Source organism: Melozone crissalis, unplaced genomic scaffold (genome assembly GCF_028551555.1).
Source record: "Melozone crissalis strain CALT ecotype California unplaced genomic scaffold, PUWL_Pcris_2 ptg000086l_1, whole genome shotgun sequence".
In the NCBI taxonomy this organism is placed as follows: Eukaryota; Metazoa; Chordata; class Aves; order Passeriformes; family Passerellidae; genus Melozone; species Melozone crissalis.
Window position 1 is genome coordinate 2,474,035 of NW_026535863.1, and position 13,996 is coordinate 2,488,030.

The following is a 13,996-nucleotide window of genomic DNA, read 5'->3' on the forward strand; positions in this document are numbered from 1 at the left end:
TTGTATTTATGTAATACAATAAATAAAAACTAGAAACCAGCACGTTTGTACTTATGCTTTTATTTTTTCTTGCCTAATAACTGCTGTGTCTAAATGGGTTTTCTCTGCTGGCCACGTTGCAGTATTTGAGTTTCTTTTCACCTTGTTCATGGTGCTCTGTGCAGGTGAAGCCATTAGAAATAAATAAGAATTAGAAACCAGCACGTTTGTAGTGATGCTTTTATTTTTTCTTGCTTAATAAATTTGCTGTATCTAAATGGTTTTTCTCTGCTGGCCACGTTGCAGTATTTGAGTTTCTTTTCACCTTGTTCATGGTGCTCTGTGCAGGTGAAGCCATTCAGCTCTTCCAATAATGGGGTGAGAGCTGCATGCATTGGGAAGTGGCTTTGGATGTGCTTTAGATCCCTTGGGGTGGGGAAGGATAATGTACTGAAGATGTCAGAGCCTCTTTACATTCCAGAACACTTCCTTAAGGATTGCAAGGAGCAGGGATCAGCCTCTTTATCTCTGCAAAACATTTGCAGCATGAATTGTTTGTACCAATGGGGCATTGCAAAATTAAAGTGCTTTCCACTTTGTGCTTAAAAACAACTTAAATATGACTTCCATGTTTTTCCCTCAACAAAGGACAAGTTCAGATAGAGATGATTTCAGTGGGACCACCAGCACAGGGGCTGGAGAACAGAGATGTTTGTGCAGTTGCACAGCTCATTCTTGACATTGTTGTGTTCCAGAGGAAGGAGTGGCCACATGCTCCATGTACAGCCAGAGCCAGATGGGAATTTGGGTTTTTGATTCTGAGACTGATTCCATTTAAAAAAAATTGAAATTGGAGGAGCTCTTTTGCTGATCTTTAGTGCTGAATATGACATGGGGTTTTTGCTGCTCCTGAGTGCCCAGCTCCCACAATCCAGCTGTGAGGCTTCACCTCCTCTGTGTAGCTGCTCCTTCAGGATCTGAGCATGCAAACAAGTCCCAGAGAAGCGAGGAAAGACATCAGGTGTGGGAACTCAGCACAGCAGTCGTGATGTGCAGAGTCTCCGAGACCACTCTTGGGGGGCTCGGAGGTCCTGGAACGTTGCCAGAAGTGTCTGGTGGTTGGACTTTGATCCTGCACGGGAAACAACACCTGTATGAGGATGGGAGGATCACATGGGGATAAATGGTGAAGAGATAGATTAATTATAGTGTGAAACACAGGTTTTAGAATCTCGGTACAGGGGGGTTCTAGAGGGACAAGATGGAGGAATTGGGGCGTGTCCTGTCCTTCTTCTTCTTCTTGTTCATCCATCTTCGGTGGTGATGGTGGCACTTTGAGATCGGTTCTTACTGAATGTGCACTTGTCAATAAGGGTGAAAGGTATTGGGGAGAAAAGGTAAATATCTTATACGTAGTTTTGGGTGTAAAGATAAGTGACCACCCCGAGGGCAGTCAGTGTGCTCATGGCTGACGTGCTGTGCGGACCTCTGTCGGGCCGGGAGAAAATATTGTAGATAAGAATTAATAAACAACACTGAAGACAGAAAAACCTGAAGACTCCTTTCCTCCTTTGGAGCGCGGGCTGCCCCAAGGCCATCCCGAGCCTTTCCAGGCCATTAAAACAGCCTAAACGGGACAATCATGGCGCCTGTTCACTGTGGTACCAGCCAACTGACACTTCCCAGAGGGTGCAAACGTGCATGCAAGGAGCCCTCTAAGCAGGGTGCTGACCTGGCAGTGTTTGTCCTGCTAGCACAGGGGAGCTGCTGGTGCAGGGCCAGGAGCTGAGAAGTGAACGTGCTCCAAGTCAGAAACACCTGAGCAGGCAGAGGATCTGCTGCTCTGAGCCTCAGGATTAGGTCTGTGCCTCTGTGGCCCTGTTTTCTCTCATAAAACACTTCCCTGCAGTGCTTCCCAGGGCTCTTAGGAGCAATGAGCAGTCAGTATTTGTAAAAAGCTTTGAAGCTGAATGGTGTTAATTATTATTTATAGGCATTCATTCTCACCACGGGTAGTTCTCCTTGATCCTGGGCATGAAAGGAAACCAGGACATTTGTAAGCTGGTCAGGCAGGAGCTTGGCCTTGAAGTCTTTATGTACTTGTTTCCCCACTGGGTTCTGGGTGTGTTTGTGATATATTTGTCACATTAAATGACCAGCTTAGGGATTTATTGTACCAGCCAGATGTGCCAAAAGATCTTTACTCATTTCCCTCAATTCTGCTGACACACGACGTGCATGATTTTGGCCTGCCAGGAGACAGGGAAATGCCATCAGCCTGACTGGGTTGGTGATCAGCAGGACTGGATGTTCCACTTCCAGGAAAGGGGCAAGTCAGATCTTCTGCTTGGGAGAGCCACCACATTGCAAAGAGCAGCTGTTTTCAGCAGGTTTTGCTGGTGCTCAACGTTGAAGAAAACAGAAAAGAAAGAGGAGAAAGATGTCAAACAGCTGGGCCATTTTTTCCCTGACAATCCTGCTTAAGCAGCAGAAGAGGGGGAATGACAAGGGAAAATTGGTGTATTGTAGTTCCTGAGTAACTGGTGATGGTTCTGTAAATAATTTCTGAGCTGCTGTAGTTAAGGACTCTGCTGAAGGGTGTGCAGGGTCTCTGCATTTAATTCAGAGCTTGAGGTGATGAACAAAGGTTTCAACATTGACCCAACCCAGTTTGGTTGTTGTGAAATTCAGCCTGTTGGTGTTTCGTGTTGTTTGACATCACTTAAATGGGGCTTGTAAGGCAGAGCTCTGGGAGAGTTATGGAGTCTGAGTGTCCCTGAATAACTCTGCTCTTTGCCTTCATATACTCTGTTATTGATCTGATTTCCTGCCTAATTTCTCCTCTCTGCTGAGTAATGCATTAAATAGTCAAGAGATTGTTCAGGCACCGCAAGGGGAGGTTGTTGGCAGAGCTGCAGCAATTCATCACTCCTGGAAGAAAGAGGCCCAAGAAGTAAATTTTATGCTTATCTTGTTTTCTTAATGGAGTTCTTGTCAGCTCACAGAGCAAATTCTGTTCCCTGGTGAGTGTGGCAGCATCAGCTTTGTCAGGGATATTGTTTCAGTGTAGGAAAGTTAATTCTGGGGGAAAAGAGTTCCTGAGCACAGCCCAGTGTGGTGTCTGTTCCTCTGAGCCACCTGGGCCAGTGGAATGTGTCCCTTGAGATGCTTTAAGGTCCCTCCAGCCCAGAACAACATTCTGGGGTTCCTCCTGGCAGCCAGCAGGTCCCAAGAATTATTCCCTTTAAGGGCTTTCTCTTAGGGTTAGGGTTATGATTACAAATCTGATATATTTTATATATATCAGATATAAATATATATATATATATATAATATATAGCATATATATCATATATATATTATATATATAATATCTATATCATATATATATATCATATGATATATACACATAATATATATTATCTTTTATATCTGCTCAACAAGGGTATTCTTTTCCCCATCTCAAAATACTTTTCCCCGAGTAAATCAAACTGCATTTTAAAAACAGGTTTTGGTTTTCAGTGCAGTTACCCAAATTTTAAAGCATTTTGATTCAGATTACAGATTGCAGAATGTTCTGAGTTGAAAGGGAGCCACAAGGATCATTGAGTCCAACTCTTCAGTGAATGGCCCATGCAGGGATTGAATGTACAGCCTTGGTGTTATCAGCATCATGAGCTGATAACTGAGCTAATCTCAGGGTCAAAACCTACAATATAATAAATCAGTGAATGTGTTTGAAATCACATTATTAGTGATATAAATACTTTAACCTTTACAGTCTTGAAAAATTCCATTTCCTCACAATAGTTAGAGTGCTGTGATACAGGGGAATAGTTGACTTTTTGTTCCACTGGACATTGTCTGTTCTGGAATTGATTTAAAGGCTTTTGGGGGGAAGGGGTAGGGGTGGACTTTTTTTCCTCCAGGGTGTTAGAGTATGTGGCTTTTCATATTTAGATTTCCCTCCACACCCCTGTCCCACTGCTGGCACTGCTGGACATTCTCCCCCCTCTTTGCTGCTCTGGCACACGAGAGAAGAGGGCAGAGTGTGACAGGGTTCACAGGGGCCTGAGGATGTGGGAAGAGATGAGGATCTGACTCCATGTTTCAGAAGGCTTGATTTATTATTTTATGATATATATTATATTAAAACTATACTAAAAATAGAAGAAAAGGTTCTCAGAAGACTGGCTAAGCTGAGAATAGAAAGGAATGAATAACAAAGGTTTGTGTTTTGGACAGAGAGCCGAGCTAGCTGGGCTGTGATTGATTAATTATAAACATCCAAGATGGGGCAATCAGAAATCCACCTGTTGCATTGCACAGCAGCAGATAACCATTGTTTACATTTTGTCCCTGAGGCCTCTCAGCTTCTCAGGAGGAAAAATCCTAAGGAAAGGATTTTCATAAAAAGATGTCTGCGACAGCAGAGGGTTGCTCAGGTTGTTCACATGGAGTTTGTGTTACTTTTGTTCAGGTAAAAGATTTGTTCATGTGTGACCACGTCCATCCCTCTTAAGATGTTAGGAAAAGTTCTTCTCCCAAAAGGTGCTGGGCACTGACCAGGCTCCCCAGGGAATGGGCACAGCCCCAAAGCTGCCTGAGCTCCAGGGATTGTTGGGCTGTCTGTGCAGGGCCAGGAGCTGGACTCAGTGATCCCTGTGGGTCCCTTCCAGCCCAGGATATTCCATGGTTCTCCCTGGAGGTTGTTTGGTCACACAGTTCAGTTGTGGGTGACCCTGCAAGCAGCAGGGAGGTGAGCTCTCATACTGATGTTCTCCTCCAACTCAAGATATTCCAGGAGTCCATTCCCAGGTACAAGGCAGCATTCACAGGGGTTTCTGCTAAGGGTTTTCTCCAGGGTCCAGGCAGCCAGGACAGGAAAGCAGCCTGGAAGCTGTGGAAGAGGGAGTTTTCCCACACTGAGTATTTTGGCAGTGCTCTGGGTGGTGTTCAGGTTGCTGGAACTGAGATGACCCTTGGGGGCTCCTTGTGTCACTGTGCTGCCAGCCAGAGCCTTTAAAAAAAGAAATTATTTTGTTGTTGCCAAAAATCCTCCTTTGGATGACCATCACATGATGTGTAAGCAGCAGATTTTCTAAAAATACACAGATATAATAATGCTGGCAACTTAGAATTAGGTTTACAGAACAAAAGGAATGAATTGTTACTCCTTTTTAAATTTCTCATTAGGAATAAAATGCTTAATTCAGACTGCCAGTAGCAATGGGCTTGAAACTCACCACTGAACTGCTCATTAAAGCCTCAGCAGGTGCTGGCCAGAAAACTCAACAACTCTGACTTGGCATTTTGCTGTTTTATTAGTGCTGTGTTTTATCTGCTTTGTCTCTGTCAGAGATGGCACCCACAGGCCCTGCAGTCATCATTCAGCCAAGGGAAAGACACAGGACAATTGTTCTGCAGGGGGGAAATTGGAAAAATTCATTAATGAGGAAATTGGTGCTTTATGTTTGAGAGAGTGAAAGGAAAACACTTGAAGGCAAGAAAGGAGAGCTGGTTCTTGTCCAAAGCAGAACAAATGCCAGAGAGAATGAGGGAAAGAGACAGCAAAGAGACCTGATCTGTTGGGAGATACAAAGGGGTGAAATGGGTCTTAAAGATAGGAGGAAGGAATTTTACTTGGAAAAAAAAGGCAGCTGTGTCTCTGCATATGCTGGAAGAGCATTCCAGATGTGGCAGTGGTTAAAGCATCCTGTGTGGGGCTGCTCCAGCCATGGCTGCTCTGCACTGTCCCAGTGTTTGTGGTGGGTTAAATACTGGGGGGAGCACTGTGTGACAGCATGGTATAAATCAGGAGGAAAGAACCAAAACCAAGCAATGATTGGGAGCAGGGAACCTCTTGGTCAAACCTCAGAGTGGTTAGGAGGCAATGCCTGAGCTGTTAACTGGGAAAATGTTCTATTTCAGGCTGTAAGCATGTTATAGAGCTCATTTGGCCAGGACTGAGAGTCAAGAATATAAACATTTTTAAAGGAGGAGTTGCCAGGAAGGTATTTGCAGGAACTCACATGTGATCTAAATACACCAGTGGCTTTAGACTTAGCTTTAAAAAAGTGAAGGTCTATAGATTAAATGGACTTAATAGACCCCTGATTGCTTTAAAATCTTTTTCCCCCTCTTTCCATGTGAGGGTAGGGGCATAACAAGTACCATAAGCCTCTGAAACACAGTTAAATACCTGAAGAAATGCCTTTTGAGCCTGAGGGACCTTATTTGTGGTACCAGATACAGAAATTTGAACTTTGTTGCTTGGGAGTTTCTTCCTGAACTAACAACCTGGGTTTTCTCTCCAGCTCTTCTCTTAGGAAACGCCACCAGCTCCTCACAGCACGGAAGCCCAGCATGAATGGGAACTGTGCTGGGGGCACAGACTGGGTGAGAAATCTGGAGTCCAGTTGTCCTGTGGAAAACAGAACTGTAGCAGCCCATGAGTCAGAAGAAAGCTCTGTGGTGTTAGGAGGTCACAGCCCTGCAGTTCCCAGGACTGAGGGTAAGGATAATGCCCCCAACATTGTAATCTGTGAGGGAGATTATTTTTTTGCTTTAAGGGAGATTATTTTTTGGGCTTTAAGGGGTGTTGTGTTTTGGAGAATGTTCCAGTATCACAGGGCAGTTTGCACTGGGCAGTATGTGCCCTGCCTGTGCCAGGTGCTCCAAAGGTCAGAGGTTCAGAGCAGGGTTCAGCATCTTGGCAAGAGCATCCCACAGGAGTGCCCTGGCCAGGCTGGAGCTGGCCCTGAGCAGATTCCCTGCAGGCATCTGGGCAGTCCTGTGTGCCCACCACAGACTGGCACTGGGCACTGCTGCCTTACACCACCCTGCTGAGGTGTGTGCTGCTGCCCAGCTCCCTGTGGGAGTCCTGCCAGCAGGCTGGGTCTGCATTTCTGGCCTTGTTTAATTCCTGTGCTCCTGCCCTTTTCAGCTGAATCCATCTTGCTTTAACAGGGAACATTAAGCACCATGGCTCACCAAAGCATCCAGCTGCTGGTGAGTTCAATAACAGCCCAGTTTTATGTCATATAACATCACCCTGACACTTATGGCATCCTTAATTATTGCATGACTCAGTTTTCTCATTTCAGTGGGAAATGTTACTATGAAATGATGTTTTTCAATAAATTCCCTCCTCCCCTTGCAATGTTTGTTTGTGTCCCTCAGGTTTGGATTCTGAATGCCGACACAACGCTTGCCCAGTAAATCCCCAGATCTGTAGCATGCTGTCTGCTCCTGAAGAGCCTCACAACTGCCATATCCCAGATGGAAATAAGAGACAGCTGGAATATTTTAATGCCCAGGAACGCCATGGATGCTGTGCATTGTCTTCAAGCAGCAATTCCCAGACAGTAGCTCCAGAGAAAGTGACCCTGGTGGTGGATGGCACCCGCTTTGCAGTGAATCCCCAGATCTTCACTGCTCACCCTGACACCATGCTGGGAAGGTGGGTCACTTCTCTTACCTTCAAGGTACCTCAAGACAATCTAATTTTTTTTTTTAATGGAATAAACATGTAATGTTTGTTTGGTGATCTCATCTGTGCACACCTCAGTCAGAATTTGGCTGTGAGTGAGGCCCAGAAGACCTGACTAGATGGAGAGTTGGTGGTTCTGTAGATAAGTCTCCCTTTGGTCCATGTCCATCAAAAAATGCACACTTTTAGCCAAAGATGATTTCCTTTACCTTCTCCCCAAGTGTTTGCCTCATCTGTCAGCTGTACATCTGTCCCCAGCTGATAACCTTCCTCCTGAATGGGGAATATGATAATGCTCCATCCCTTCCTGCTGCCACCTCTTGATACTCTCCCAATAGAGAAGTTACTCAGCTCCTTCTGAGAGGGTGGAGCCTGTTGCTGCACCAAGAAATCCTCGTGTGCTGTATTGCCAGGGGTGCTGTATTGCCAGCACTTCCACCTCTCTGGCCAAGGGGTTCTGGTGGGTCACTGACCCTTGCATGCATTATTGTGTAAAACAAGGCATCCAAAGTCATGTGGATTTATCTGGTGTAGGTCAGTGCAAGGGCTTTATTGTCAGGGGATTTTCTGCCCCAGGACTGAATGATCTGTTGCTTTGGCTTGTTCCTTAGAGTGCAGTAGCCATAGCAACAGAGGCCTCCCTGAGCCAAATCTTGTCCTTATTTACTAAGGAAGAGATTGCAGTGGAGATTTAAGTTGCTGTATCTCTGTGACACTGCTGGGCTTCATCACAGAATCATGGCATGGCCTCAGCTGCAAGGGACCTTGAAGCTGAGTTCATTTCACCCCTGCCATGGACAGGGACACCTTCCACTAGCCCAGGTTACCCCAAGCCCCATCCAGCCTGGCCTTGGACACTTCCAGGGCTGGGGCAACCACAGCTTCTCTGGGCAGCCTCTGCCAGGCCCTCCTTGCCCCCACAGGAAAGAATTTTCTAACCCCAGTGCATCTGTTTGTCTCTGAAATAAATGCATTTTGATGTTCTTGTGCACTCACACAGTTCTTTACCTCTTTCAGGATGTTTGGGCCAGGCAGAGAATACAATTTCACCCGGCCAAACGAGAAGGGCGAGTACGAGATCGCAGAAGGGATCAGCTCAGCCGTGTTCCGCACCGTGCTGGTAAGGGCAGCTCTGCAGCTGGGGAGAAAAGAAACAAATAATCTGTGTGTCACACAGCTCAGCCATCTCCAGGCACTCCCTGGAACATTCTGGCTTTAGGTTTTGCGTTGTGATTTCTAAAGAAAAAATGTAGCTTTGGTGTAAGTCCACATTTCAGATATATGCTTGTGTTGCCTTTTACCTTTTCTATGTCCTGCTGTTGTAATTTTGAGCAGTATCCTGATCTTGTGCTTGTATATAAATACATATTGCATATGAGATGTTATGAAACTCTGTGCCATGGAAAGGTTTTACCTGGAACTCATAATTTATCAGACCCTAGAGGATCTGCAAAGAGATGTAGATTCTCAGACAAGCAGGGCTGTTTTATAAATAGTTTCAGTATCTCTCCAATATTAGTAAACAAAATAAAGAACTAATTAGGAATATCATAGTCCAAGATGTTCATGGTTTTTCTCTCCAAAACCTGTCCTTTTATTCACAGGATTATTACAAAACCGGAATCATTAACTGCCCTGATGGGATTTCCATCCCAGACCTTCGAGACACATGTGATTACCTCTGCATAAACTTTGATTTCAACACAATCAAATGTCAAGATTTAAGTAAGTATGAAGAGAAATCAGCTTTTAGGAGATCATCTGCAGGGCGTTGAGCACTCTGATCCTGATTCAGTGCATTTCTTAATCTTGAGCTTTAGTTTAAGCATGAACACATGGATTTCACTGGGGCTCAAGTTGCATTTAAACAGCTTCTTTTTGGCTGCTTCAATCCAAAGTGAAGTGACCAAATCCTTCAGAACACAGGCACTTAGCTCCAAAAGCAAATTATAAACATTTTAGTCTCTTTTTCTAACAGAGGCTGAGCAGAGCTTGCTGTTACTGCCAACAAAATGATGGCTAAAAGCAGGATTATAACCCCTAACCAAAATGTACCGGAGAATCATGAATAATTTAAGCTAAATGCTGATGGGCAGAGCAGGAACCAACAATACCAAATCTGGAGAGCAGTAGAATTCCTGGTAATGAAGGGATTTGATTTGGAGCAGCTTTTTGGTGGGCATGCTGGCAAAAAGAAGTACTTTTAACACAGGCAGGTCTGTGAAATGCACTTTACTGAAATGGGATGTGTGGTATCATAACACAGGCTGTGGGTGGAATTTCCTGCCCTGTTCTCTGGTGAGTGATCACAGAGAAGGCAGTAAAATGTACTTTCAAGGGCAGAGGTTGTTGCTGGAAATTCAAGTTAAGTATCATAATGAATTAATTATTCAGTCTATTACTGTTTCACTGTATTGATTGGAGCTTGGTGGGTTTTTAATGGGAATGGAATGGTTCTGCAGTGCAATTTGCATCCCATTTGAAATGCAGTGTGCACTTCTGACTTTGCCAGTTCTGGATCTGGAGGCTGTTGATGTGTCTGAACATATGTTGAGCATTTTGTCTGAAAAAGAACTCTGGCTGTGCTCTTGGATGGATCTGGGAAGTGCAGAGCTGAGATATTTTCATGCTGCAGCAAAGCTGCTTTGCTCTGTGTCTCCTCAGGTGCTCTGTTACACGAGCTGTCCAACGATGGGGCTCACAAGCAGTTTGACAGCTACCTGGAGGAGCTGATCCTGCCCATCATGGTGGACAGCGCGCGCAAGGGCGAGCGCGAGTGTCACATCGTCGTGCTGACCGACGAGGACACCGTGGACTGGGATGAGGATCATCCACCTCCCATGGGAGAGGAGTATTCACAAAGTAAGGGCTCTGCACTCTGTTCCACACACACCCAGCCATAAGGAAAGGGCACATTCCCAAACTGGCTTCCTCCAGGAGAAGATGTGTCGTAGGAAGGGGACCAGGACACCAGCTGGTTCATTACAGGTCCAATTTATTGAAGAAAGCATCAAACACTTATACAGCAAATAATAAGTTTATGAATATTCTGCAAGCCAAGCGATCTATTGGTTAAACTATACCATGAACTCTTCCTCATTCCTTAGGGGTTACACTTCTCTTTTCTCATGTCTTTTTCACTATTTGTTATCCTACTACAGCTAGGCCCAAGGACACACTATCTAGCAGGTGCAAAACTTGGAATTAGCCACGGTTTTGTACTTTTCCAGTCTCTAGCCTGCTAAAATCCCAACAAAGATGCTGGCACATGGAGCCCTGGTGCTGTTAGAGGCAGGATGCCTGGCTAGTTAAAACTGATCCCAGCACTCACTGTACTTTTCCTCCTGTTTCTGCCTCCCCTCAGCCTTTTCCAGGCTCCTTAATGAGGGAATATTCTTTGCTTTACACTCCCATCACCACCCAGTCTATCGAGACTGTGATTTGCATCTCTGCCCTCCCAAAAGGAAGTGCAATTAATCCCAGTGAGGAAAACAGACACTTGAAATAATCCTTGGAATCCACACCTGGCTTTTGGCACAGCAGAGTATGCCAGAAGCAGGGAGGAGGTTCTTTTTTGTTGATTCTAATCACCCCTTTTATTTCTCAAGTCCTTTACAGTTCCAAGCTGTACAGATTCTTCAAGTACATTGAGAACAGGGACGTGGCAAAGGCTGTGTTGAAGGAACGGGGTCTGAAGAACATTCGCATTGGCATCGAAGGTAAGGTGCTGCTTCAGCAGGGGAAATGCATGTTCAGGTGACTCCACAGTCAGCAAAGCCTGATTTCTTCTGAAATCCAGCCATTTCCTTGTTTACTCTGTGTTTTACAATAATTTTTACAAATCCAGTTAAAACTCAACATGTTTTTCCTTTACCTCCACCGTGTTCCACTGAAATTTGCCAGGGGGCTTAAAAGTTAAAGGAAAGTGAAAGGTACAAAACATGTAGGAGAAAGACTTGTCTCCTTAGGAATGAGTAAACAGGAAACAGGAGTCAGATGTTTCCACCTGCTGATCCAAGCTTTCCCTTAGGGAGCTTAGAGAATGCTGAGCTCTGTCCTGGGAGACTTGTTTTCATAGTAGCTATGTTTGCTCACAGAATGGCTGGTGCTGTGCAGCACAGCAGGCTGACTGCACACAGTGCTGCACCCTCGTGTCAGGGAATCATGGAATTGTTTAGGTTGGAAAAACCCTCTGAGATTATTGAGTCCAACCATTAACCCAGCACTGCTAAGCCTACCACATCCCCAAAAGCCACATCCACGTGTATTTTAAATCCCTCCATGGGTGGTGACTCCACCACTGCCCTGGACAGCCTGTGCCACAGCTGGACAACCCTGGTGAAGAAATTTTCTGTAATACCCAATTTAAATCCTTCTAGCACAGCTTGAGGCTGTTTCCTCTCATCCTGTCCCTGTTCCCTAGGAGCACAGCCCAACCTCCCCAGCTGTCCCCTCCTGTCAGGAGTTGTGCAGAGCCACAAGGTCCCCCCTGAGCCTCCTTTTCTCCAGGCTGAGCCCCTTTCCTGCTCCCTCATTCACTCCTGATGCTCCAGACCTTTCCCAGCTCTGTTCCCTTCTCTGGATACACTCCAGCTCCTCAATGTCTGTCTTGTGAGGGGCCCAAAATTGAACACAGTACTCAAGGTGCCTCAGCAGTGCCAGCACAGGGGACAGCCACTGCCCTGGGCCTGCTGGATGGACCATGGCTGCTACAGCCCAGGTGCCCATGGCCTTGTTGCCCACCTGGGCTCATGTTCAGCCTTGACTCCTCATTTCTCCCCACATAACCTCAGTACATCCTCATAGTCCTCTTGATGTATCTGGCCCTCTTTCCTTCTCATCCTCACTGGCTCATCTTTTGGCACATGGGGATGACCTGCTCCTGCAGCTTTAAGTTTTCCTTCTTGAAGAATGCCCAGCCTTGCAGGACTGTTTTTCGGGAGAAAAGAGAACAGTCTTTTGCAAATCAGTAATATTAAATGTGGAATGTGAGCGTTTGTCTGGAATCTGAGCATTTGTCTGCTCAGTTGTGCGTGTGTCCCACGCTGACCCCACAGTCACTCCTACCTGGGTGTTCTGGAATCCTGTTGTCCCTTTGTGAATCAGAGAGGGAACTGAGTGGCTGTCTGTGTTTCCAGGGTACCCCACGTGCAAGGAGAAGGTGAAGAGGAGGCCTGGTGGCCGCTCTGAGGTGATCTACAACTACGTGCAGCGTCCCTTCATCCAGATGTCCTGGGAGAAGGAGGAGGGCAAGAGCCGCCACGTGGATTTCCAGTGTGTGCGCAGCAAATCCCTGACAAACCTGGTCACAGTGGGGGATGATGTCTCAGAGGACCACGAGGTTATCATGCATCACCCCCCACAGGTGGATGAACTGGACAGGCTGAATGCCCCCTTCTCCCAAATGGTTGTTAATGATCTACCAGATTAGTGTGGCTCAGGGTGGAGAATCCTGCTGGAGGTGGGAAGTTCTCACCACAGTTTCATCCCAGGTGATGGGACACAGACTCCTGCCAGGTGCTTTATCCTCGTTCATGCTCTTACTACGTTGTCATATTTCAAGCATGTTAATAAAGAGCCACACTCCATAGTCTTAATTGTGCAATCAAAAGCAACATCTGCTCAGACAAAAAGGAAATGACCTGTTGTTTCTACTACAAAGGCTTCCGGATTGTGGGTGCTGAATATTTTATCTAAACTTCTGAAAGAAGAGCACAAGTGTGAAAATGTCTTGTGGGACATGAGAGAGGAAATTCTGGGCCTGTCAAGACAAAGCTTTCCTTTGCCATGAGGCACAGCTTTGTTTTTGGGAGTTACAGAGGAGTGAACATCAAAGCAGGACAGATGATATTCTATATCAACCAGCAGAAATGTAGCACAGTGTGACAGCAAAGCCTGAGCATGGAGGAATCTGTTTGCACTGCCACCTGGCTTTGGATCCAGCGTGGTGTACTGCTGCCCTAGGAAGGAGGAACCAGTTCCATAGGAGGCATATTCACAGGAATTCCCCATCTGTACTTCTCTGTGAGATGGAATCATTGTTTTTAGAGATGTTTTCTGTTAAGTCCAGTAAAATGAGTAGATCATGCTGAAGGAAAACCCAAAAAAGACTGTAGCTGATATTTTACCAATAAAATCAATCTGTTAATAGCCACATAGGTGTAAGAAGCTTTCTAGAGGTGACTGTGCATACTGAAGACTTTGTGTTGTTTTCTCCATCCCCCTGCTAAGACAAACAAAGCCAGTGAAGGAGCTCCCAGTTTACTACCTGAGTAAAATCCTTGGTCTCATCAACTTTAGTCAGAATTGCTGTAGACTCTCCAAGGAGCTGCTGCAGCAGCTTTTTAAAGCCAGCTGCTTTCTTCCCAATTTGGAACTGACTGGGCCATTTTTCTGTCAGGCAGGTAAGAAATACCAATAGTAAACCCAGCCCTAAGAAGAGAAAAATGCACATTTTTCCCATTTTCACCTGGGAACAGCTCCTGTGCTGTTCTGAGTGTGTTATCCTGATCTATGTCAGGCTCT

At 45.6% G+C, this 13,996-nt stretch overlaps 1 protein-coding gene across 3 annotated transcripts in view; it reads left to right on the forward strand.

Annotated features, from left to right (window-relative positions):
* The window catches only part of KCTD20 (potassium channel tetramerization domain containing 20), a 32,466-nt gene extending 18,574 nt beyond the window's left edge, over positions 1 to 13,892 (forward strand). For all 3 annotated transcript variants that reach the window (XM_054290736.1, XM_054290737.1, XM_054290735.1), the window contains exons 2-8: positions 6,297 to 6,493; positions 7,162 to 7,441; positions 8,489 to 8,591; positions 9,076 to 9,196; positions 10,136 to 10,333; positions 11,080 to 11,190; positions 12,610 to 13,892. In XM_054290736.1, the coding sequence (XP_054146711.1) occupies positions 6,346 to 6,493; positions 7,162 to 7,441; positions 8,489 to 8,591; positions 9,076 to 9,196; positions 10,136 to 10,333; positions 11,080 to 11,190; positions 12,610 to 12,902 (1,254 nt within the window). In that variant the 5' untranslated portion in view covers positions 6,297 to 6,345 and the 3' untranslated portion in view covers positions 12,903 to 13,892. The remainder of the gene's footprint in view (positions 1 to 6,296; positions 6,494 to 7,161; positions 7,442 to 8,488; positions 8,592 to 9,075; positions 9,197 to 10,135; positions 10,334 to 11,079; positions 11,191 to 12,609) is intronic.
* Positions 13,893 to 13,996: the final 104 nt, after the last annotated feature.